The sequence below is a fragment of the Sceloporus occidentalis genome, unplaced genomic scaffold, assembly GCF_023333645.1.
Source record: "Sceloporus occidentalis isolate IW3139 unplaced genomic scaffold, rSceOcc1.0.p SCAF_201, whole genome shotgun sequence".
Lineage (NCBI taxonomy): Eukaryota > Metazoa > Chordata > Lepidosauria > Squamata > Phrynosomatidae > Sceloporus > Sceloporus occidentalis.
In genome coordinates this window covers 1,263,609-1,288,002 of record NW_028317181.1, presented here as the reverse complement: position 1 = coordinate 1,288,002, position 24,394 = coordinate 1,263,609, and the positions used below count along the sequence as shown (strand labels likewise).

Sequence of the window (24,394 nt, the reverse complement as noted above, 5' to 3'; positions counted from 1 at the left end):
CCAGTGCGCATGCGTCGCTGTCTCCAGTCACAAAGGGAGGAAGGCGGCAGACTCCTAAAGGCCTATTCATTCCTCCGTGGCAGAATGGGGTTGGACTAGATGGCCCTTGGGTCCCTTCCAACTCTAAGGGTCTCTGCACCTGAACTAATCCTTGCAAATGGGATCAAGCTGCTGCTCTCCCACCTGAGCCAGACATTTGCCCCCAAAACTGGAGATCTGCTCCTACGTCTCCCACCTGGAAGTGACCCCTGAGAAAAGGAGACTGAGGTCTGGCCATAGGGCAGGCAGCTGGGATTTGTAGTCCACCAACCAGATTCACAGGGCCAGAGGATTCCTTCCCATCATCCAAGGAAAAGAAGGGGGGCTTTAGGATGTAATCCACGCTGGGGAGACGCCATTCCATTGCTCAGAATGTGGAAAGAGCTTCACTGTCAGGCCAGGCCTTAAATACCATCAAAGAATCCACGCTGGGGAGACGCCATTCCATTGCTCAGAATGTGGAAAGAGCTTCACTCAGGTTTCAAACCTAAAAACACACCAAAGGATCCACACGGGAGAAGCCTTTCCGGTGCTCAGAATGTGGAAGGAGCTACAGAGACAACAGGAGCCTCAAAGCACACCAAAGAATTCACACCAGAAATCCTGAGGGAGTCCAGAATGTGGGAAATGCTTCAGGCAAAGCATGATTCTCAAACTGTATCAATAGATTTACATGGAGGCAGGTCACAGTTCCCACTTGAAGTTTCATCAAGGAGCAACAGAGAAGCCATAGAAATCCTTGGAAGAATACAGAACGACTTTTGCTGATAGACTACTAACCTTTAGTAGACATTAAAAAAAATAGGGAGAGGTTAGGAAGGGTAGTGAATGTGGGGCTGATCCAGAGTTGGAGAATATCTGCTTGGCTTTTCCTGTTGCCATTCATTCCACCTTCTCTCCTCTTTTATTTTCCCCATGTGAGGAGAAGCAGGACTGGAGCCACCATCTATGAGGCAGCGCTTGGAGTTGTCAGAACCATGGTTCTGTCAGAAGTTAGAACTGTCAAAATAGGTTTTAATAGTATCGGTTGTTAAATATATAGCTGGTAGTCTTGATAGATGCTGAAGAGGGTGGTTGGGCTTGCTGTAGATGGCTGGGAGCTTTTGGGAACTGAAGGATTGGGAATGTGCTGGAAGGGGTTTTTGGGGAGACTGGTAGAGACAGAAGTGGTGAGGAGAGCGGGAGAAGGGCCTGGCTGGAGGGGGTTTGTCTCTGGGCAAAGGAAGCGGAGTGAGTTTTTGCACCTGTTGAGGGAGGTGGAGTTGGGGAATATTGTAGGTTTAATATAGTTATTGTTGTTGGGGAAATTTTAGATCTGACTTAAATGCTGTTGACTGTCCTCCTCCATAATGCCCTGTCCAAATCCCTTCTTGATCTATGAGGCCTGGACAAAACTCTCTCTCCCCTCTTCATCCTGGAGGCGTCATGAAGCTGGAGACCTCTTCTATTTCTTTCTCAAGGAGGCAGGGTCGCTGCGGAGACATGCAGCTACCTTAAAAGAATACAAAGGAGTTTGGGATGGCAAAAAGAAAACAAGATAGGAATAGTGACTCAAACAATGACAAGTGACAGAAAAATGCCAGGTCCAAATAGCTTTCCAGCCGTATCATATACATTTTTTAAATAAGGAATAAGCAAGACCCTTCCAAACAGTTCTAAATGGCATTCTTCAAATTCATCAAATGCCATATAACTGGAGAGAGGCAAATATTGTATTATTGCATAATAAAAATTGAGATCCAAGTCAGCCCTCCTTATGCGCGGATTTGCCATGCGCGGATTTGAGCATACGCGCATGGCAATTCCGGGGAAATTGTCCCCAATGGCGGCGCCCGTGCATGTGCACCGCCATTGGAGACAAAAGTCCCTCTCCTCCCCTCCTCTTTCCCTCCCTCCCTCCTACCTATCTACCTACCCTCCCTCCCTCCCTCCCTCTGCCCCTCCCTGCTTACCTGCTACCTCCACTGGGATCCTGGGGTCTGTAGCTTTGTGGAGGGACTGAGAATTCCCAAAAGTGAGCTCTAGCATCATAGTTCAGCAAACTGGGCTGAAAAACCCTAAGGGCCTCCCAAAACTGCAGCTCCCCAAGCCCCCAGGAGAGCCCCCTCCGTGGGCAGGTGCCCCTGGCCCCTTTATGCACACCCTGATCCATGGAGGGGGGGCAGGGAAGGGGCTGCTTGGCACCCAGTGGGTCAAGGGGTCCCCCAAATAGCCCCAGGGTCAGAAGGGGGGTCAGGTGGAGGGGTCCCACTGGGGCCCATGGTCCAAGAGGAAGGAGGGGGTCCCTTTCTCAGCCCCCTTGTAGAATCCCACCCAGTCCCTGGACCCCCCTTCTCTCTTGAGGGACTTTTGAGGAAGCAGAGCCTGACCTGTCCCCTTCCCTTCTTCCTCCCCATAGGAACCCACAAAGAGAGGAAGAGGAGCTGCACTTTCAGAAGTCAGAGAATGTCAAAGGAGACCCTTCAGAAGGAGCTCCCGAGAGAGATGGAGGAACACCAGCACCTGCAGAAAGGTAAGAAACAGTCCTTGTGTTGTTGCTGTCATTGTGGTTGCTTTCCAGAGAGTTTCATGGAGAGAGAGAAGGAGGGGGACCTCAAGACCCTCTCCTCTCTGCCTCATGGCCTTCTCCCTCTGGCCTCTCTCAGTCCCAGGTAGGCCTTAGAAAAAGGGAACTAACCTACAAGAGAGAAAGAAAGAGGGGGACCCCCAAGATCCTTTCTCTCTGCCCCATGGCCCTCTTCCTCTGGCCCCTCTCAGTCCTAGGTTTGCCTCACAGAAATGCAACTGACCCCCGAGAGAGAGAAAGAGGGGAGACCCCAAGACCCCTTTCTCTCAGCCCCATGGCCTTCTCCCCCTAATCTCTCTCAGTCCTAGGTTGGCCTTACAGAAATTCTGCTGTGGTCAGGCCCCACCTGGAATATTGTGTCCAGTTCTGGGCACCACAATTCAAAAAAGGACATTGAGAAACTGGAGCGTCTCCAAAGGAGGGCAACTAAAATGGTTAAGGGTCTGGAAACTATGTCCTATGAGGAAAGACTTAGGGAGCGGGGGATGTTTAGTCTGGAGAAGAGAAGGTTAAGAGGTGATATGATAGCCCTGTTTAAATATTTGAAGGGATGTCATATTGAGGAGGGAGCAAACTTGTTTTCTGCTGCTCCAGAGAACAGGACCCGGAACAATGGATGCAAGCTACAGGAAAAGAGATTCCACCTCAACATTAGGAAGAACTTCCTGACAGTAAGGGCTGTTCGACAGTGGAACACATTTCCTCGGAGTGTAGTGGAGTCTCCCTCCTTGGAGGTCTTTAAACAGAGGCTGGATGGCCATCTGTTGGGGATGCTTTGATTTGGATTTCCTGCATGGCAGGGGGTTGGACCTAGCAGTCTCTTCCAACTCTACGATTCTATGATTCTAACTGACCCCCAAGAGGGAGAGAAAGAGCCCCCCCCAAAGATCCCTTCTCTCTGCTGTACCAGATGCTACACTACTTTTGATGCAGTCTACAATTGCATTGGTTTTTTTAGCTGCCACATCACACTTGACTCATGTTTCCCTACTAGGACTCCTAGATCACTTTCACAGGTACTGTTGTCAAACAGGTGCTCCCCATCCGTACATTTCATTTCCCCCGCTTAGTAGAGTACCTGGACCCAGTGCTGTTCAACATCTTTTTTAATGACTTGGATGAAAGAATAGGGGCTATGCTTATCATATTTGCAGATGAAACCAAATTAGGAGGAGTAGCTAATACCCCAGAGGACAGGATCAAAATTCAAAATGACCTGAATAGACTAGAAAGCTGGGCCAAGGCTAACAAAATGAAATTCAACACGGAGAAATTTAAAGTACTGCACTTAGGGCAGAAAAATGAAATGCACAGATATAGGATGGGGGACACCTGGCTTAAGGAGACAACATGTGAAAGGGATCTAGGAGTCCAAGTAGACCACAAGCTGAACATGAGTCAACAGTGCGATGCGGCAGCTAACAAGGCCAATGCGATTTTAGGCTGCATCAATAGAAGTATCATATCTAGATCCAGGGAAGTAATAGTGCCACTATATTCTGCTCTGGTCAGGCCCCACCTGGAATATTGTGTCCAGTTCTGGGCGCCACAATTCAAAAAGGACATTGAGAAACTGGAGCGTGTCCAAAGGAGAGCAACTAAAATGGTGAAAGGTCTGGAAACCTTGCCCTACGAGGAACGACTTAGGGAGCTGGGGATGTTTAGCCTGGAGAAGAGAAGGTTAAGAGGTAATATGATAGCCCTGTTTAAATACTTGAAGGGATGTCATATTGAGGAGGGAGCAAGCTTGTTTTCTGCTGCTCCAGAGACTAGGACCCGGAGCAATGGATGCAAGCTGCAGGAAAAGAGATTCCACCTCAACATTAGGAGGAACTTCCTGACAGTAAGGGCTGTTCGACAGTGGAACACACTCCTTCCTCGGAGTTTAGTGGAGTCTCCCTCCTTGGAGGTCTTCAAATGGAGGCTGGATGGCCATCTGTTGGCAATGCTTTGATCTGGATTTCCTGCATGGCAGGGGGTTGGACTGGATGGCCCTTGCGGTCTCTTCCAACTCTATGATTCTATGATTCTATGTCCAAAGGAGGGCAACTAAAATGGTAAAGAGTCTTGAAACCATGCCTTATGAGGAAAGACTTAGGGAGCTGGGGATGTTTAGCCTAGAGAAGAGAAGGTTAAGAGGTGATATGATAGTCTTGTTTAAATATTTGAAGGGATGTCACAGGAGGGAGCAAGCTTGTTTTCTGCTGCTCCAGGAACAACGGATGCAAGCTACAGGAAAAGGAGGACCTTCCTGACAGTAAGGGCTGTTCGACAGTGGAACACACTCCCTTAATGGAGGATGGTGGTCTCTCCTTCCTTGATGGCCATCTGTTGGGTATGCTTTGATGGAGTGTTTCTGCAATGCAGAATGGGGTTGGCCTGGGTGGCCCTTGGGGTCTGTTCCAACTCTATTATTCTATGAGGGGGGACTCCTTACCCACCACCAATCTCTGGGTCCATTGTTGTTATGTGTCTTCAAGACGTTTCCAATTTACGGCAGTCCAATCATGGTTTTTTCTTGGCATGTTTCTTCAGAGGGGGTTTGCCATTGCCATCCTCTGAGGCTGAGAGAATATGACTTGCCCAAGGTCACCCAGAGGGTTTTCATGGCCCAGCTGGGGTTTGAACCCTGGTCTCCAGAGTCATAGTTCCAAAACATGTGAGGAATGGATTGTTGTTTGAGTGAAAACTGGCACTAGAAGACTGAACAAAATGAAGATTCACAGTGCATGATATGGGAGTTACCTGGCAACCAAAGCGAGGATTTTTGAACCTGCTGGTGAGGTGATGGCGCATCTATGAGAACCAAGATGTAGCTGCCAAGTGTTATCTATAAGGAAAGGACATTCCATGCAAGGGCTGGTACGAACTGCAAGAAATTACAGAATGTTTGGACATGGACTGATAAGAGGAGAAATGTAGAGAACTCACCAGTCAAGGAAATTTCTGTCCGAAGGCCAAAGGGCAGTGGACATTGGAAGCAGAGAAGCAGAAAGCCTTAAAAGAGAGAGCTTTCCAAACCAGAGGTGTGCTCCTGGATCCACGGCAACAGGGCTCCCAAGGTCTTCATGAAGGACGAGTGATCAATGAACTTCAGTGAAGTGCCACCTCTGCATGAGTACTGTATGAATGGTGTGTGTGAGACCTCTCTTGGTACTTGAATATATATGTATATGTCTCTGTATTTTAATAAATGTTACACGAATAGTGTCTAAAACCAAATTTGGTGCTTCAGGTGCCTGTATTGGCCCTGCTGGGGCAAGTTTCCTGAGGGAGGACTTTCAAAGGCACTCTCAGTAAGAACGGATTGGTCTGAACCAAAGTGGGTTCGATGTGACAAACACACTGCAGAAATAACCCGGTTTGAGACCACTTTAACTGTCCTGGCTCAGAGCTAGGGCATCCTAAGAATTGTGGCACCAAAACCCTCCGACAGAGAAGGCTAAATGTCTCAAAAAACCCTACATTTTCCAGTCCTCCCAAGCACCGAGCCAGGGAAGATAAAATGGTCTCAAACTGGATTATTTCTGCAGTGTTTTGGACCCCAGTCTCCAGAGTCATCCCCAGATTTCTAATGATCACAGATCATTCAGTCACACTCATCATATTTGCTTGAAACATGAAGTGATGACAGCAGCCCAATAAAGCTGTTACAGTGCCATTTATTTTATTGGACAAGGAAAATAAGTTTTAACAATATAGAAAACGACAAAATCCGTTTCTCAGTCAAAAAACAAAAACAAAGCTGCACTTCTCTAATGGTTCCAGTATTTCCAAGCCAAGATAGTCATCTGGCTATGAAAATTTCCTATTCTCAGATTAAACTAAATGTAATGAAACATTTCTGTCTTCAGAGGGAACTTCTTTCCACAACCCATGCAGTAATCCAGCAATGATTCCATATAAAAACATTAATGTCACTTTGTGTGAGTTTTCTGGTGTTTAGTCAGAGATCTCACATTACGGCAGCGCTTTCCACAGTCGCTGCATCCATAGGGTTTCCCCGATGTGTGGGTCCTATGATGTCGATTAAGATGACCCTTGGTACCAAAGTGCCTCCCACATATGATGCACTGATATGGTTTCTCCCCTGTGTGCGTTCTCAGATGTAAACACAGACTTCCACTCAGAATGAAGCTCTTCCCACATTCCATACATTTGTATGGTTTAAATGTTGTGTGAGTTCTCTGATGTTTATTATATGTGCTTTTATCACGGAAGCTTTTCCCACAAACAAAGCATTTATGTGGCTTATGCCCTGTGTGGAGCTGTTCATGTACAGTAAGATATTCTCTCAATTTGAAACTCCTTCCACATTCCAAACATATAAATGGTTTCTTCCCTGTGTGGGTTCTTTGATGTTTAGCACATGTGGCCTTTGCTCTGAAGCTTTTCCCACACTCCATGCATTTATATGGCTTCTCTCCTTTGTGAGCTCTTTGGTGCACAGTAAGTGCTGCTCTCTGATTGAAGCCCTTTCCACATTCCATGCACTGATATGGCTTCTCCTCTTTGTGAATTATTTGATGCATAGTAAACGCTCCATTCTTATTGAAGCCCTTTCCACATTCTGTGCATTGATACCGTTTCTCCTCTGTGTGCATTCTTTCATGCAACTGGAGAGAATCTTTCCTACTGAACCTCTTTTCACAATGCTTGCACGCATATGGTCTCTCCCCCGTGTGAACTCTTTCATGTATAGTAAGCCTACTGAGAACACAGAAGCCCTTTCCGCATCCCATGCATTTGTATGGTGTTTCGTCTGTGAGGCCTCTTCGGTGCTCTAAAAAATGACTTTTTGCAGCAAACCTCTTTCCACAATGAGTGCATTTATAAGTTTCTTCTTCCGCATGGATTCTTTCATGGACACCTAGAACATCCTTCCTACTGAAGCTTTTCCCACATTTCATGCATTTATGTCGTTTCTCCCTTGTGTGTACTAGACTATGTCTATTTAGTTCGTTTTTATTTGCAATCACTTTCCCACAGACAGCACACTTCCCTGGTACTCTTCGTTTTCTCAGTTTCTCTTTTTCGGTTCCAAGTCTTGCTTCTTCTGCTAACTTAGACAGTGGCTCCCTATCATTCTGATGGTTGTGGCGATAATCTGCTGGAAAGAAAGGAAAAGAAGGTCTCCGCACAGGAACCAAGGATCTCATCAAGAATCAAAGCCTGCTCCTGCAAGATTCTCCCCTTTCTGCACTGTATGCTATGCTTAAGCTCACTTTCCCTTTTGAATATACTAGTAATGATTTTCTTTTGATCTGAACAATAAGTGGAACTTCATTCTCATCAAGTTGGGGAAACTGCATATTTCTGCACAGTATTCTATGCAGCTTCCACTGCAACAAATGCATCTGAGGAAGTAAACTTTAGTCTAAAAAAGCTCATGCTGCCAACTTCTTTCTTTCAGTTAGTCTCAAAGGTGCTAAAAGTCCTCTCTACATACCACTCCAACTCCCATCATTCCTGAACATGACTACACTGGCTTGAGCTCGTGGAAGGTGGAGTTCCACAATGTCTGAAGGGCCGAAGGTTCTCCATCCCTTTGCAATGGCTAGGGATTCAAAGAAGAAGATAGGAGGAAGGAATGTCAACCATCTAAGACAGGCAGATAGCACCATACAACTCATGGAAAACATCACAGACTTGGAATGAACACTAAAGAAGATCAAGGAAGAAAGTGCAAAGGCAGGGAAAGGCAGCCGTGAAAAAACTAAACATGCTTCTAAAGCGTAAAGATATACAACTGAGCACTAAAGTTAGAATAATCCAAGCCACTGTGTTCCTCATCAGCATGTACAGATAGAAGAACTGGACAGTGAAGAAAGCCAACAGAAAGAAAATAAACTTATTTGAGTTGAGGTGCTGGAGAAGCATTCTGAGGTGGATAGCCAAAAAGGCAAACAATATGGACCCTAGAACAGATTAAGCCTTAAATTGCCCTGGAAGCCAAGTTGATGTAAATGAGATTGTCGTACTTTGGCCACATCATAAGAAGGAGTGGGTCACTAGAAAAGATAATAATGCTAGGAAAGAGAGAGCGAAGCATGCCAGATGGTTATAGTCAATCAGAGAAGCCATGGGCCTGAGGCTGCAGGACCTAAGCAGAGTGGTTGAGGATTACGGGGATAGGAGGTGTCTCATTCGCAGGGTCACCAGGAGTAGAGGCTGACTTGAGGGCAGTTATCATCAAGTGACAGGGAACTGGTGTTTGGGCAATAGAGTCTAGGAGCAGACTGATGCCCTGGACATCTGGAGGTCAGTCAGTTGCAAAGAAACTGTTTGGGTTCAGTTTCTGGGAACCACAGACTGAAATGTCCATCCCTCTGTGTGTGTGTGTGTGTGTGTGTGTGTGTGTGTGTGTGTGTGTGTGTTGTTTGACTTCTTTCCATGATGTCTCACGTGCATCTTTCAACACAGGTCTACTGTGAGGAAAATGTTCTACCTACTTGTCCCTCGCTGTCTTTTTTTGGCCACAGAATCCTGCTTGTGCCAGCTCCATTGTACCACAAAGATAAGGCATTCTAGGTACGTATGAGAAAGGGCTGTTGAAAAATAATTTTGTGGAGGGGGGGGTCAAGTCATTTCTGAATTATGGCAACCTTAAGATGAACCTATAATGTGGTTTTCTTGGCAAGATTTGTTCAGAGGGGCTTTGCCCTTGCTTTCCTCCTTCCTTCCATTCTGTTTACCATTTCATACAATACAGGAATGTCCATGTCTGCTCATTATCTCTTATTACTTCCATTTCCACTTCATGCCCATTAATCTCCATTTAATATTTTCAGACTGCATTTCAGTGTGGGTAAGTAAAACTGTGGATTCTAGTCTTGCAACTGTACTGTTGTTGCTGTTGTTAACTGTCATCAACTTCGACTTACGGCAACTCTATGGACAAGAGACCTGCTTCAACAGGAAGCAGGTAGAAGGACAGACCCGAGGTCTGTCTCCCATGAGAATTAAATGGGATTAAGTACAAACTGAAGCATTCACCAAGATGTTCTCTCAATTCCCAGACCAGAAACATCCCCACCGCATGTATAGTCAAGTACCTCTTGATCTCTTCTCTTCCCTCTCAGAACCCCAGATGAAGGGATCTCTTCCTTCTTCTAACCAAGAAATGAAGTCTGGTTTGGGGAATTCTAAAGAAACAGAGAAACACAGTTGTTAATGCAAACCAGGACAGAACTGCATGAATGGGCCCATATATATTGTCTGTGCCTCCTGTCTTACTTCGGTCTTACTCCCATCTTACTTCTGGTAAAAGGGGGGAAACGCTGGAAAGCAAGAAGAGTAAAATATCAAGTTGACCTAAGAAGGCAGGTGAGAAGCCACTAGATATGTCTACCAGGAGAATTCACAATCTGATGGTTCCTTTTGTTTTCAGAAAGGGTGTATCCACACTGCAGAAAGAAAGCATTTTGGCACGACTTTAACTGCCATGACTCTATTTTACAGCATCCTAGGATCTTGAGTTCTGTGAGGCACCAGAGCTCTCTGACAGACCAGGCTGAATACAAGATACAGCTGTGTTAATCTGTAGTATCAATCTCTCTACATACCTTACTAAACTACAAATCTCAGAATTCCACAGGATGGAGCCATGACAGTTGAAGTGGTATCAAACTGCTTTATTTCTGTTGTGTGGATACATCCTGAGGTTAAATGAAACTAAAATGTTCTCTTACTACTTGTCTCAGCTTCCAGGTAAGGATCAATCCCACCACACATGCAATCAAGTACCCCATTACTCAATCCTCTTCTTCCCAGACTTTGAAAGAAGGATCTCCTCCTTTCGCCATGGTACAGAAAAAACATACCTTACTTATGGAAGCAACCATGGTTTTGCATTAGCAAAGTCCAGTATCCATTTTTTTTTGGGGGGGGGGTCTCTCTCTAGGTGCAAAGGAGGTCTATGATCCTTACCTAGGGAAGCCAAAGTATCATAATTCTCCATCATAACCTCCTTGTAGAGAGTCCTCTGTCCTGGATCCAGAAGGTCCCACTCCTCTTCAGTGAAATACATGGCCACGTCCTCAAAGGAGACCAGGAGCTGAAAGGAAGGAAAACACCCCTGTAATGATAATGATGATGATATTTATTCCTTACCCACCTCTACCCACAAATCAAGTCAGGGAACAAAAACAGACCAATAAATACACAACATCAGTTAAAAACACACATCTGTTTAAAAGAACAACAAGACACATACATATTAAAACAATCCACATTTACGTTTTACAATTTAAAAATCATCTGGAGAGGCCTGCCAGAAGAGAGTGATCTTTAACATTGTTTTATTCTGGCAGGCCATTCCACAGTCCAGGGGCGGCTGAAGAAAAAGTCCTCTGGCTGGTAGTTGCCAACCTAGTCCAGTCATATATGAGTTAGATTATACAGGAGGAGACAATCCCATAGGTAACCTGGACCCAAACCATGTAGGGCTTTAAAGGTAATAAGCAGTACTTTGTACTTTGCCTGCAAACTAATTAGCAACCAGTGGAGTGATTTTAATATTGGTGTGACCACTCCTGAATGTTTCAATAACCAAAGTATCTGAACTAGGTACAGAGTTTCTCAATGTACAGTGCAATGTTCAGCAACGTGTGCACTACCATCTTCAGGTCCTCCAACTCTAGGTAGGGCTGCAGCTGGCATAATATCCCAAGCGGATAGAAACAAAATCATAGAGTTGGAAGAGACCATAAGGGCCATGAAATCCAACCCCCAACAGATTGCAGCCCAACATTTGCTTAAAGACACTCCGCCACTCTCTGAGGGAGTGTCTTCCACTGTCAAACAGCCCTTACTGTCAGGACGTTTCTCCTAATGTTGAGCTGGAATCTCTATTCCTGCAGCTTGCATCCATTATTCCATGTCCTAGTTCGCCACCACTGTCCTAGTCTGTGGAGCAGCAGAAAACAAGTTCTCTCCAACCTTAGTATGACACCCTTTGAAACATTTCAACAGGGCTATCATATCACCTCTAAACTCTCTCTTCTCCAGGCTAAACATACCCAGATCCCTAAGTCTCTCCTGACAGGGCATGGTATCCAGACCCTCCACCATTTTGGTCACTTTGATGCTGCAGCCAGTGCAAAATCAGCAGCTCTGTTGCTGACTGGAATAACATACAATAGCGGTCCTAAAAGAATGTCAGGAATGGGAATTCCTGCCAGATAGGATATAGGGTTAAGGAAGATTGCCATGGGGTTTATAGTTGGTTTAGAGGGAGATTTGAGAAGGAATTGTGCTGCAAGGGTTAAAGTGTTTCTAATGACTGACAACTTGCTAGAGCTGACTAGAAAGGAATGTGGAGGAGTTATCTCTCTTCAGAAGCTTGCCTTTGGAAAAGAGAAGGGTGATTATGAGAAGAGGGAAAATGTAAAGTTTTATTGGTAGGTTTAGGATTGCTTTAAATATATTAATAATATAGGTTTATATTCTGATAATAAAGTTTGATAGTGATAAATATATATGCATATAGATAGATATTAAGGTTAATAAATAGAGTTATAGTTTGATATTGTGTTTCTATAACCACTTAACTGCAGGTGCATTGTTCCCAAGTTGTTTTGACTAAGCTGTACTGAGAAGGAGGTTGTTCCCAGGACTCTGCTCAAATGCCAGACGCCCGGATGTTAAACCATTACATCAAGATAAAAGAAAAACGCGGGAACTTTTGTCCAAGTATATAGTTACACCAGGTTGTGAGGTGGATGTATAAAAGTGGCAATTGTGTGTGTTCCATCTTAGATTTGTCAGACATTATAGACTTGCCTGTTAAGGTTTCTTTACTGCAAATAAAAGCTGTTCATTCACACCAAATGGGTCTGGATTCTGTCTTTTGTTTCTGAATTAAACCTGTGGGCAGGGGCTCACTGACCAAGAATTGCACTGGATTTCAATTTGGCTTGAGACCTCAATACTGGAAGAAGTCCCTATATGCAGTTTTTTGAGGACTGAGGTCTGCTGGCGGCATCCCACCAGAGAGATCAATGCAACATGTGAAGATGTGAGAGAGGGCTTCTCGGTCATGGCTCCCCGTTAGTGGAATGCACTCCCCTGGGAAGCCCCAGTCCGCCTTGAAAGTGGCTGAAAAAGGAGCAGCAAAGATCCACTCCTTCTTCAGCTGGCAAAAAGATGGCTTTTGCTGCCCCGCCACAACCCCATAGCAGCTTCAAGCCGCTCTGGCGCCGTGCGGTGTATAAATGCCATGTCACCAGAACACCTTGAAGCCGCCAATGTCTGGGCAGCCGCCCAGTTTATGGGTGACTTCAAGGCGTCATCATGACATGCGGCGTCTAAATGCTGCACACCAATTATGCTCTGAACTGGGCGTATTTGGACCATCTGCTCCGGCCCTTAGTTCCTACTAAAAAGATTGAGTACCTAAACCTGTATGAAAACATGGTCTGTTTTCCAACCTGAGCTCCCTGACGTTGGCTTGCAGAATCAAACATCAGGGGAACTGCTCTTGCTACTCCACTCCAACGAAAGGGGATCCGGATCGGGCCTCCGATGCTCCTGCTTTACCTGTGGAAGAAACAAGAGAAAGGTAAATGCCACCTACTCTTTTCTCTTTTAGTGGATATTTCAATGGTTTGCATACTGTAAGGGCTGCCAGCTTTCAGGGCCTAGTCCCAAGTCTCCAGTTTTTAGGGGGCATTTCTAGGCAGGGTAAGTTTTTCCAGTTTGTTATGGGGGATGCTCACCTTCAGGCCAAGAGGAAAGTGCTGGGTGCAAATCTCCAGCTCACCCAGAAGCGCCATGCCAGAATTTGCAAGGTTTCATATTTCTCAATATGAAGATCTTGCAAGGATATTCCAGGAGGATCTGTGCATTTACTGGGTTATCTTCCCTCCCGGCCATTGTATTTCCAGGACACTGCATCCTTCAGGCTAGAAGCAAGAAGGCTAGAATGGCCTAAATGACCCAAAGGCTGCAGATCCCATCTGATCTTGGAAACTAAGCAGGGTCAGTCCTGGTTAGTGCTTGGATGGGAGACTGCCAATGAATCCCAGGAGCAGGAGGCTATATTTCTGAGGAAGGCACTGGCAAAAACACCTTTAAATATTCCTTGCCTAAGAAAACCCTCTGAAATTCTTGGGCCAACCAAACTGCCCAATAACAGGTATCACTGTTTTGCAGGTTTTGTACTCTTGTTTATTGTGTGCCTTCAAGTTGTTTCTTATTTATGGCAACCAACCCTAAGGTGAACCTATCACCGTGTTCCCTTGGCAAGTTTCTACAGAGAGGGTTTACCATGACCATTCTCTGGGGCTGAGAGAGTGTGACGTGCCCAGGGTCACCCATTGGGATTCATGGCTGAGCAGAGATTTGAACCCTGTTCTCCAGAGTCCTAGTCCAATGTTCAAACCACTGTATTTTGCTGTACAGCCAACACTGTTGCCTCTGGATAGGTTTTTTGGATTCGGGGATATTGCATTTCAGCCGCAGCAAGGAAATCCTAAATACAAAGCCAAGGCACTTAACTTTTTAAAGTTACTACCTCCAGCAAAAGTAATTCCGACTGCATTTGGTGTGTTTTACCTAAAGAGGAACTAAATGTTGAGGCTTCTGGAGAAATTCATTGTTGCTGCCTAACAAAGGGACAGCTTCACTTGTGGGATCTTTTTGTGTTGCTAATGTGGGGTTTAATTTCTATTTCCTGGACTTTGAGGCTCCTTGTCTCCCAGAGACCACATGGCCAAAAGGGAGGCATGGCTATATCTGCTTCCACGCCATCTTAACTGAGAACACCAACATCTGACAAAATGTAGGCCTGTGACTCTCACACTGTCACCCCCCTCTGCTGTAAGGGCAAGTCACACTCTCTCAGCCCCACAGGATGGCAATAGCAAACCCCCTCGGAAGAAACTTGCCAAGAAAACCCTGTTGTCATAAATTGGAAATGGCAACAGCAGCAAATGATTTTGAACTCCTTTGCCTGATGAAGAAGCCAGAGAAGCTAGGAAAGCTTGCATCATATAGTTTGTGCATTTTGGCTGGCCCAATAAAAGTATCAATAAATGAAAGTATTTGGATGTTCTGTGCTCAAGAACAACAACCCAGCAAGGTAGATAAAGCAATTGACTCAGGCCTTTGAGGGCTGTGAGCCCAGAGGAAAAATACCTTTCCTGTGCTGTGCTGTTTATATTCATTGCCCATTTCTTTAGTGGTACTGAGGAATCGCTGATTGAAATCCAGGGATCACAGAGTTGGAAGAGACCCCAAGAAGGGCCATCCAGTCCAACCCCATTCTGCCATGCAGGAACTCTCAATCAAAGCACCCCCAACAGATGCCGCCTCTGTTTAAAAACCTCCGAAGAGGGAGACTCCAGTTCCACTGTCCAACAGCTGTTAGCTTCAGGAACTTCCTCCTGTTCTTTAGGTGGAATCTCCTTGCCTACATGGTTTTCAGTGGGTTTTTCGGGCTATGTGGCCATGTTCTAGAAAATCCTCTAGAACATGGCCACATAGCCCAAAAAACCACACAAAAAACCATGGATGCCGGCCATGAAAGCCTTTGACTTCTTTTGCCTACTGTTTGCATTCATTGCTCTGGATCCTATTCTCTGGAGCAACAGAAAACAAGCTTGTTGCAGCCTCAACATGACACCCCTTCAAATATTTAAACATTATTTGAGTCTTAATAAGATTACAAAATTTAAAGAACACAACACACCACTTTAGAGACTGGATGGAAGGCAGAATACTTAAGGAGGGGGAATAATTTCTACTTTTGGGGGGATGGGGGCCATTTACCTCTCTCCTGAGAGCACCCCTCTCCCCTTCAGCCTGCACTAGGGCGCCCTGCCCCATTCCAAATCCTAGAGGAAGTTGCATGGATCACCCCTTGTCTACTGCCCCCCTCTCCCCTATCACATCGCATGTTCCAATCCCCATGTTGCATCCTCACCTCTTTGTCCTTCTCTCCACGAAATCCCCAATGCCCCTTTCCTAGACTAATCCTAGTTGTCTTCAATATGTTAGGGGGCTGTCCTTTACCCTGGACCCTCCCCTACAATATACCCCATTTCCTGCCTCTTTAAGAAAGAGAGCCTTGGATGCAGAAAGAGAGGGCCTGGTTCTCAAGTTTACAGGTGACCCCAATTCCTCAAATAGCAATTCCTCAAAGGAAAAGACCAGAATCCAAAATAAGATTAACAGATGATAGAGAATTGGGTCAAAACTAAGAAAATGAATTTCAGCTGGGAGAAATGTAGCGTACTACACTTGTGCAGTAAAAAGGACCTGCACAGAATATAGGTCAGGGGACACCTGGCAGCACATGCAAGGAGTCTTAATGGACCACAGGCTGAACATGATCAAGCAATGTGATTCAGCTGCTTAAAAAGCCAATGCAATACTAGGCTGCATCAATAGGAGTGTAGTGTGTAGATCAAGGGAAGACATAGTGCCACTCTATTCTGCTTTAGTCAGGCCTCACCTGGAATAATCCTGTGCCCAGTTCTGGGCAACACCATTCAAGGGGGATATTGACAAGCAGGAGTGTGTTCAGAGTATCCAGAGGAGAGTGGCCAAAATGGTAAAAGGTCTGGAAACCACCAAGCCCTAACAGGAATGGCTTAGAATTACAATGCCAGACCTGTGTCTCTTTGCTTTTAATTAAAAGTTATTAATACATTCTGAAACAAGGCTTGTTTGTCTTGTAGCATCATAGAAACATAGATTTGGAAGGGTCATCCCCCCATCTCCCTTCTGTCATGCAGGAATACACAATCTCAGCACTCACTGTGACAAATAATAATAATAATAATAATAATAATAATAATAATAATAATAACGTTTATTTCTACCTCCTGCCTCTCCCACGGATCGAGGTGGGATTACAACCTTAAAAGACACTTAGTACAATTTACAATCAATACAACAATAAAATACTAACACTGAATTTACCAAAAATTCCTATTAGTTCTCTAAAAATTACAACTTGTCCATTAGCCCACAATCAGAGTCAAGGAAGAGCCATCGTCATAACCTTTTTATATGGAATAAGTCCGCTGGAAGAGATCTGTTTTGAGTGCCTTCTTAAAGGCCTCTAAGGTAGTAATGAGATGGATCTCTTCCAGTAGGTCATTCCATAATCTTGGGGCCGCGGCAGTGAATGCCTTATGTGAAGTTGTCATTAGCCTGGTATCATAATATTCTAGTAAGAACTTCCCAGATGTTCTGAGAGTGCGGGGCGGATTATGTAGGAGAAGCGCTCCCGCAAGTAACTTGGGCCCGAGCCATGTAGGGCTTTAAAGGTAATAACCAACACCTTGTATTGCACCCGGAAGCTAATTGGCAGTCAGTGAAGAGATTTCAGTAGTGGTGTTATATGGTCAAACCTAGATGTTCCGGTGACCAATCTGGCTGCTGCATTTTGAACCAACTGAAGCTTCCGCATTTGGTACAAGGGTGGCCCCAAGTAGAGTGCATTGCAGAAATCTAACCGAGAGATTACCAGTCCAAGAACCACTGCTTCAAGGTCCTTTTGGTTCAGGTAGGGACACAGTTGGCATATCAACCGAAGCTGATACCAAGCACTCTTGGCCGTCGCATCTATTTGGGATGTCAATTGTAAGGACGGATCCAGGAGTACTCCCAAACTGCGAACCTCATCCTTTAAGGGAAGTGTGACCCCATCCAGGACTGGGTGACAAAACTCCATCCCTGGAGTTGGGGTACCTATTGCGAGTACCTCCGTTTTCTCTGGGTTCAGTCTGAGTTTGTTTTCCCTCATCTAGCCCATTACCAATCCAAGACAGGCATCCAGAGGAGAGATGCCATCCCTAGCCACTGCAATAGTCAGGGACATAGAGAAATAAATGTGGGTGTCATCAGCATACTGATGACACCATGCCCCATGTCTCCAGATGATCTCTCCCAGCGGCTTCATGTAAATGTTGAAAAGCATGGGGGACAGAATGGCACCCTGAGGGATGCCAGATGTCAGTTCTCTCTTGGAAGAGCAGCAGTCCCCCAGCCTCACCATCTGGAATCTGCCTGAGAGGTAGGAATGGAACCACTGGAGCGGTGCCCCCAATACCTTACTCCTTCAGGCGTTCCAGAAGGATACCATGGTCTATGGTATCGAATGCCGCTGAGATGTCCAAGAGCACCAGCAGGATCACACTTCCCCTGTTGATGCCCAGATGGAGATCATCGACCAAGGCGACCATGGCGGTCTCAACTCCATATCCCACCCTGAAACCAGTTTGAAATGGGTCTAGATAATAGGCTTCATCCAAGACAGCTTGGAGCTGGAAGGCGACTGCCCTCTCGATCACCTTGCCCAAAAATGGTACAAGAGAGACCGGTCTATAATTGTTTCTCACCAGGGGATCCAGGGAGGGTTTTTTCAAAAGCGGTCTAATGATTGCTCGCTTTAATTGTGATGGAAATCTTCCCTCCCTGAGGGATGCATTGATTATAGATTGTAGTAATATTTTTGTTGCATCCCCTCCCTGGGCGGTCAACCATGATGGGCAAGGATCAAGAGGGCACGTCGTCCTCCTGACACATCCAAGAATCTTGTCCACTTCATTAGTATTTACAAACTCAAAATGATCCAGTCCAACAAGGTCCACAGAGTCACTAGATATCTCTCTTCCCATCTCTGCTATAATGCTGGCGTCCAGATCAGCCCTTATCCGAGAGATTTTATCCGTGAAAAAGTTATTAAAAGCATCACAGCAGGCTTTAGTTGGTTCAAATAATGCATTTAGGGTGGGAGACAGTTGAGTTAGCTCTTTGACCACCCTAAACAGCTCTGCTGGACGAGACTCAGTGGACGCAATACGTGCAGCATAGAAGGAATTCTTTGCTGCATGTATTGCCACTTCATAAGACTTCAATAGGATCTCATGGAGTGCCTTGTCGGATAAACGTTGATGTTTCCGCCAGCAGCGCTCTAGTCCAGTGATGGTGAACCTTTTACAGACCGAGTGCCCAAACTGCAACCCAGACCCCACTTATTTATTGCAAAGTGCCACATCCTTCTGGCTTTCTAGGAAGAAACTCTGGCAAATTCTGTGCTAGGGTGACAGCATGTGTGCCAACAGAGAGGGCTCTGAGTGCCACCTCTGGCACATGTGCCATAGGTTCGCCATCACTGCGTTATTGTGCAGTCCGCTTCATTTTACGAAGATCTTCAGTGTACCAGGAGCGGACTGGAAAGGACGCTCAGGAGCGATGCTGTCTATAGCCCTGGTAAGATTGTTATTCCAGGTATCAACCAAGGCATCAGCAGAATCGCCATCATTCCCAACCATATATCCCTCTAGGGCTTCCTGGAACCATCTGGGCTCCATCAGCCTTCATGGGCAGACCATTCTAATAGGCCCTCCACCCCCGAGGGGGTCTGGGTAGTAACCTTAAGTCCCACCTTGACCAGAAAGTGATCCGTCCATGACAGAGCAGAGGTATAATTTACCTCCGCCCACGGATGTTCCTGATCTGTACTGAAGACCACATCAAGTGTACTGGACTCGAGACTAATTGGGACAGGCCCATGGCTGCCATGGAAGTCAGGTAAATACACTCAAAATGATCTGTTTTCCGGATAGGTCTCCTGGTCAGGGTGAAGATAGATTTATGGGCCAAGGCCACTCCTCCCCCTCGCCCACTTTCCCTCACTTGCTCCTTAACGGCATACCTGGCTGGGGGGGCCTTAGCCCAGGTCACATTACTATCCTCTCCCAGCCAGGTTTCCATAAAGCAAACCAGGTCAGCATTTTCATCCTCTAACAGATTGTAAACTATGTGGGATTTATTCTTAACTGATCTGGCATTGCAGAGGAGCAGTGTGAGGGTCTGTGGTATGAATCATAGAATCATAAAATCATAGAGTTGGAAAAGACCCCAAGGGCCATCCAGTCCGACCCCATTCTGCCATGCAGGAAATCCAAATCAAAGCATCCCCGACAGATGGCCATCTAGCCCGGATTCTTCGTGATTGGGCGGTCTAGAAATAAATTATTATTATTATTATTATTATTATTATTATTATTATTATTATTATGTTCCTAGTGGTCGGGGGTCCTAAGACAAGTTCGGAAAGGAGTCACACGCACCCCCCCAAAAATAATCTTTGGTGCAACCAAAATGGCTGCCCTCTTGATTTTGGGGTTCTAGGTTTTGTAGTGTCAACATGCTACCTTTGGGGGTTCTAGGTTTTTGGAGCCAACATTTCAGGGGTTCTGCAGACCATCAATGGTGGAGTTGTAAATTAGCAAAAGAATATTGGTAAAAGATTCATTTTATAACAGAAGAAATTCTAGAACCACTGCTACTAATGGCTCCTAAATTGTTTTTGTTAGGTATTATTACAGATGAGAAGGAGGAATTTTTTTTTTTTTGGAAGTTTTTTATAGGACTATGGCGGCAAGAATTGAATATGCATCTAACTGGAAAAACAAAGAAGGTCCATTGATTGGAACATGGTTAATGAAATTATGACCTAATGGAGATGGATAAGGGCACAGTACAAGGTGTTGGTTATAACCTTTAAAGCCCTACATGGCTTGAGCCCAACCTATTTGAGGGATCGCCTGCTTCCATATAATCCGCCCTGCTGCACCCTCAGGTCCTCTGGGAGGAATCTATTGCCGCCTTTGAAAACCAGACTAACTGCTCCTTCCCAGAGGGCCTTCTCCGCAATGGCTCCCAAACTATGGAACGGACAGACGAGATCCATCAAATTGCCAGCTTAGACAGCTTTAAAAAAGCTGTCAAGACGGATCTCTTCCGGCAGGCCTTTCCTGATTAAAGTGCCCGGCCACAGAATGACTGCCCCCCACATCATGGATTAGTTCACCGCTCTGTCCTCACTGTATTTTTTATTGTGTTTTTAATAGATATTTTAATTGTAACGTTTAATCCTGTTTTAAGGGGGGAATTTGTGACATAATGTTGCAAATGTGGATTTTAATGTGTTGTGAGCCGCTTTGTCTCGTCACAGAAAAGGGGGATACAAATAAAAGTTTTATTTATTATTATTTATTTATAGTTAACATGTTTAATTAAAGGGAAAATCCTGGATGACTTTAGAGTGGAGACCTCCATTATCTTATATGCAACATGATGGGGTTGTAGTTTCATAATAGGATTTGATTAAGGAAATGATTGACTGAGTGGGCATAAACTACACCAATTGTATTTTATGACTAGGAATTATTTATCAGTTATATGAGGTGCCAAAATTAGACTAAGGAATTAATTGTATTTACACGAAGGAGGAATAATTATAGTAAGTGAAAAATAATTATGGGGAATAAACTTTATTTGTTCACATTATCTGAAGTAAGATACAAATATAGAAAGCTTTTAATCTGTCTGGAAAGCCTAACTTTATTCTGGGCTTTAGCTTTGCTTACTTTCCCCTTACATATACTAGCCATAGCCTGAATTCCTCTCTAGTGATTTTTTCAGTTGAAAACCTAGCTCAGTTGGAAGTTCTTGTTAGCCATCCTGGTTTCTTGAGACACCTGCTATTCTTCCTTCTTATTGGAACAGTTTTAGTTTGTGCCTTTAGTGTCTCAGTTTTAAGGAACTCCCATTCATTCTGAACTCTCAGTATCTTTCTCCATGGAATTACATATTCCTGTTTCCATACATTTATAGAAACCGGCTTTCTTAAAGTGTAGAATGCGTGTCTAGCTATACTAGTATAGTATAATGAATTCCAAAAGAGCCTGATCACTCCCACTGGGGGGTCCTACCATTTCCACTTAGTTCACTATCAGCTTACTCAGTGCATAACTGCTTAGGGAGTCCTGATTTCATGAATAAGTGACATAGAAATGTACTTGCTATTGCCCTTTTCCACCACATTAACCAGGTCCTCCCTGTTGCTTAGGATCAGATCTGAAACAGCCGATTCCCTTCTTGCCTCTTCTGCCTTCTGGACAAAGAAAGGGTCTGCAAGAAAGAAGGTAAGAAATTGGTTGGACCTGGTGCTATGGGCAGAGGATGACTGCCAAGAGATATCAGGATAGTCAGAGTCTGCCATTACCACTAACTCTCTCCTTCTTGAACATGCGCTCATCTCTTCCAGAATCTGGCTCTCTATAGTTGTCAGCAATTTTCTTCTTCTTTTGTTAAAACAACAGCAAGCATACATTTGGTTGAGGAGAGGAATGCTGCCAAAGCAGTCTGCCCTGGTTTCAGTAAGGCGTTCTCCTCTCTGCGGGTTCTTGCATGGCGATGTAGAGGTCTAAACGTGACTCAAACATGTGTTTTTTTAATTGTATTTATTACATTTTAAAATGTGCAAAGAAGCTAACAACACCCAGTCAGAGAAAACAGAAAAAGAAATGAAGAAACAAAGAAAACCACCCTACACTCACAACAAAGAGCTATTTAATGTCATAAACACAATGAAATCAATTACACACTAAGCTTAATGATCTAAACCAGAAAAGAACTCTGATCCCCTTAATCAGAAATGTGAAAAGAAAAGAAAACCTACTTGTGAAAATGATTCTGGCATAACAGATCTCACTGAATCTACTTGTCAGGAGCAGTGGTTCCCAGACCTTGGTCTTCCAGATGTTTTTGGACTTCAGCTACTTCAGTCTTGATGGTTCTGGAAGTTGAAGTTCAAAATTCCCGGAAGAGCAAAGTTTGGGAACCATTGTGCTAGAGTTACTAATATTCAAAACTACAAATTATCCAATCAATTGTTCTCTTGTTGATCAAGAAATCCATAAATGGTTTCTCATTCTATAAAAAAAATCATTTGGTTTATCTTTTATAGTCTGCCTCAATTTGGAGGCCAATTCTATAATTTTGGCCTATGGATTCTTCCAGTCAGTGCTCAGGTCCATTATTTTACCTGCTCTTCACTGGCAAAGAAGCAGTTTGTACATTTTACCTATCAAATGGCTACCATCTATGCATAATAACTTTTAAATCCTGATTTCTCCACCCCCTTTCATCCTGCCAATTCTTCATATCATCTCTGATTCTTTCCCTTAATTGATAATATGATAGTCATAGGAGTTAAAACCCTTTACTTTCTAAGTTTTCATCCATTTTCAGAAAAGCTTTTTGTATTTCACACATTTATCTGGTTTTCCCCATGTGGGTTCTTTGATGTAAACGTAGACTTCCACTCCGACTGAAGCTCGTCCCGCATTCCATGCATTTATATGGTTTCTCCCCTGTGTGGGTCCTTTGATGTGAACGTAGACAATCACTCCGGCTGAAGCTCTTCCCACATTCCAGGCATTTATATGGTCTTTCTCCTGTGTGGGTTCTCTGATGTAAACTTAGAGTTCCATTCCGACTGAAGCACAGTCCACATTCCATGCATTTATATGGTTTCTCTCCTCTGTGGGTCCTTTGATGTGAACGTAGACAATCACTCCGGCTGAAGCTCTTCCCACATTCCAGGCATTTATATGGTCTTTCTCCTGTGTGGGTTCTCTGATGTAAACTTAGAGTTCCATTCCGACTGAAGCACAGTCCACATTCCATGCATTTATATGGTCTTTCTGCTGTGTGCGTTCTCTGATGTGAACATAGATTTCCACTCTCACTGAAGGTCTTTCCACATTCCATGCATTTATATGGCCTTTCCCCTGTGTGAGTTCTTTGATGTAAACGTAGAGTTCCACTGTCACTGAAGCTCTTTCCACATTCCATACATTTATATGGTTTCTCCCCTGTGTGGGTTCTTTGATGTAAACGTAGAGTTCCATTCCGACTGAAACTCTTCCCACATTCCTTGCATGTATATGGTCTTTCACCTGTGTGGGTTCTTTGATGTGAGCGTAGATTTCCACTGTCACTGAAGCTCTTTCCACATTCCATGCATTTATATGGTCTTTCTCCTGTGTGGGATCTTTGATGTAAATGTAGATTTCCAATCTCACTGAAACTCTTCCCACATTCCATGCATTTATGTGGCCTTTCTCCAGTGTGGGATCTTCGATGTGAACTTAGATGTCCATTGTGATTGAAGCTCAGTCCGCATTCCAGGCATGTATATGGTCTTTCACCTGTATGGGTTCTTTGATGTGAGCGTAGATTTCCACTGTCACTGAAACTCTTTCCACATGCCATGCATTTATATGGTTTCTCCCCTGTGTGGGTTCTTTGATGTAAACATAGAGTTCCATTCCGACTGAAACTCTTCCCACATTCCATGCATTTATATGGTCTTTCACCTGTGTGGGTTTGTTGATGTCTCCTATAATCTCTAAGATCTCTGAAGTTCTTCCCACATTCAATGCATATGTATGGTCTTTTCCCCATGGGAACATTGCGATGTGTGTTGAATTGTAAGTTACATTTGCATATTCTCCCACAGACAGGACACTTTCCTTGATATGAGCATGAAGTCAAACATTCAGAACAGCTCATCAAAAATGATTTGTTCTTCTCATTATTCCTTTGGTTTTCCCTTTTTCTTTTCAATTCTTTTTCATTTCCACACTCGTCCTTTTCTATGAAAGACTCCATAATTTCCCATGACATCACAAGTGGCTTTGCATAGTTCTCACTCTGCTGCTCATTACCTGCTTGAGGAAAAGAAGATCCTAGTTAGGAACCAAGCACTGGAACCACGCAACTGGTCAAGAGGAAATCTGAATTACTGTTTTTAATGCTAAAATCTCCCCATTCCTTTTAGCATGATATGGAATATGAGACTCTCCCAGCCAAGAAATCATCACTTCCATTCAGGTCAATTTCCCTTTTAGCTTCAGTAGACTCAGATGTTTGTCTTCGTCTTATAGGTTCTCCAGACAATTGCTCATTCTATTAATGTCA

General features: G+C 44.5%; 2 protein-coding genes and 1 long non-coding RNA gene across 3 annotated transcripts in view; 1 reads left to right on the top strand and 2 right to left on the bottom strand.

The window, feature by feature from the left end:
* The first annotated feature begins 1,176 nt into the window (after window positions 1-1,176).
* LOC149278132 (uncharacterized) lies at window positions 1,177-12,399 on the top strand. The gene is made up of 5 exons (XR_016278788.1): window positions 1,177-1,742; window positions 2,438-2,551; window positions 9,029-9,136; window positions 9,688-9,931; window positions 12,163-12,399. It is a non-coding gene; the product is annotated as an uncharacterized LOC149278132 (long non-coding RNA).
* On the bottom strand, window positions 6,290-9,791 carry LOC149278133 (uncharacterized). Its single transcript, XM_089502355.1, has 2 exons — window positions 9,661-9,791; window positions 6,290-7,715 (listed from the first exon to the last, which is right to left on the bottom strand). Exon 2 carries the CDS (start codon window positions 7,513-7,515, stop codon window positions 6,523-6,525), a length of 993 nt encoding a protein of 330 aa, XP_089358481.1. The 5' UTR covers window positions 7,516-7,715; window positions 9,661-9,791; the 3' UTR covers window positions 6,290-6,522.
* A 9,659-nt stretch (window positions 12,400-22,058) lies between the features above and the next one.
* Window positions 22,059-24,394, bottom strand: part of LOC149278109 (uncharacterized) — a 705,984-nt gene continuing 703,648 nt past the window's right edge. The window contains exon 6 of the mRNA XM_089502305.1: window positions 22,059-23,820. Within this exon, the coding sequence (XP_089358431.1) occupies window positions 22,685-23,820 (1,136 nt within the window). The 3' untranslated portion in view covers window positions 22,059-22,684. The remainder of the gene's footprint in view (window positions 23,821-24,394) is intronic.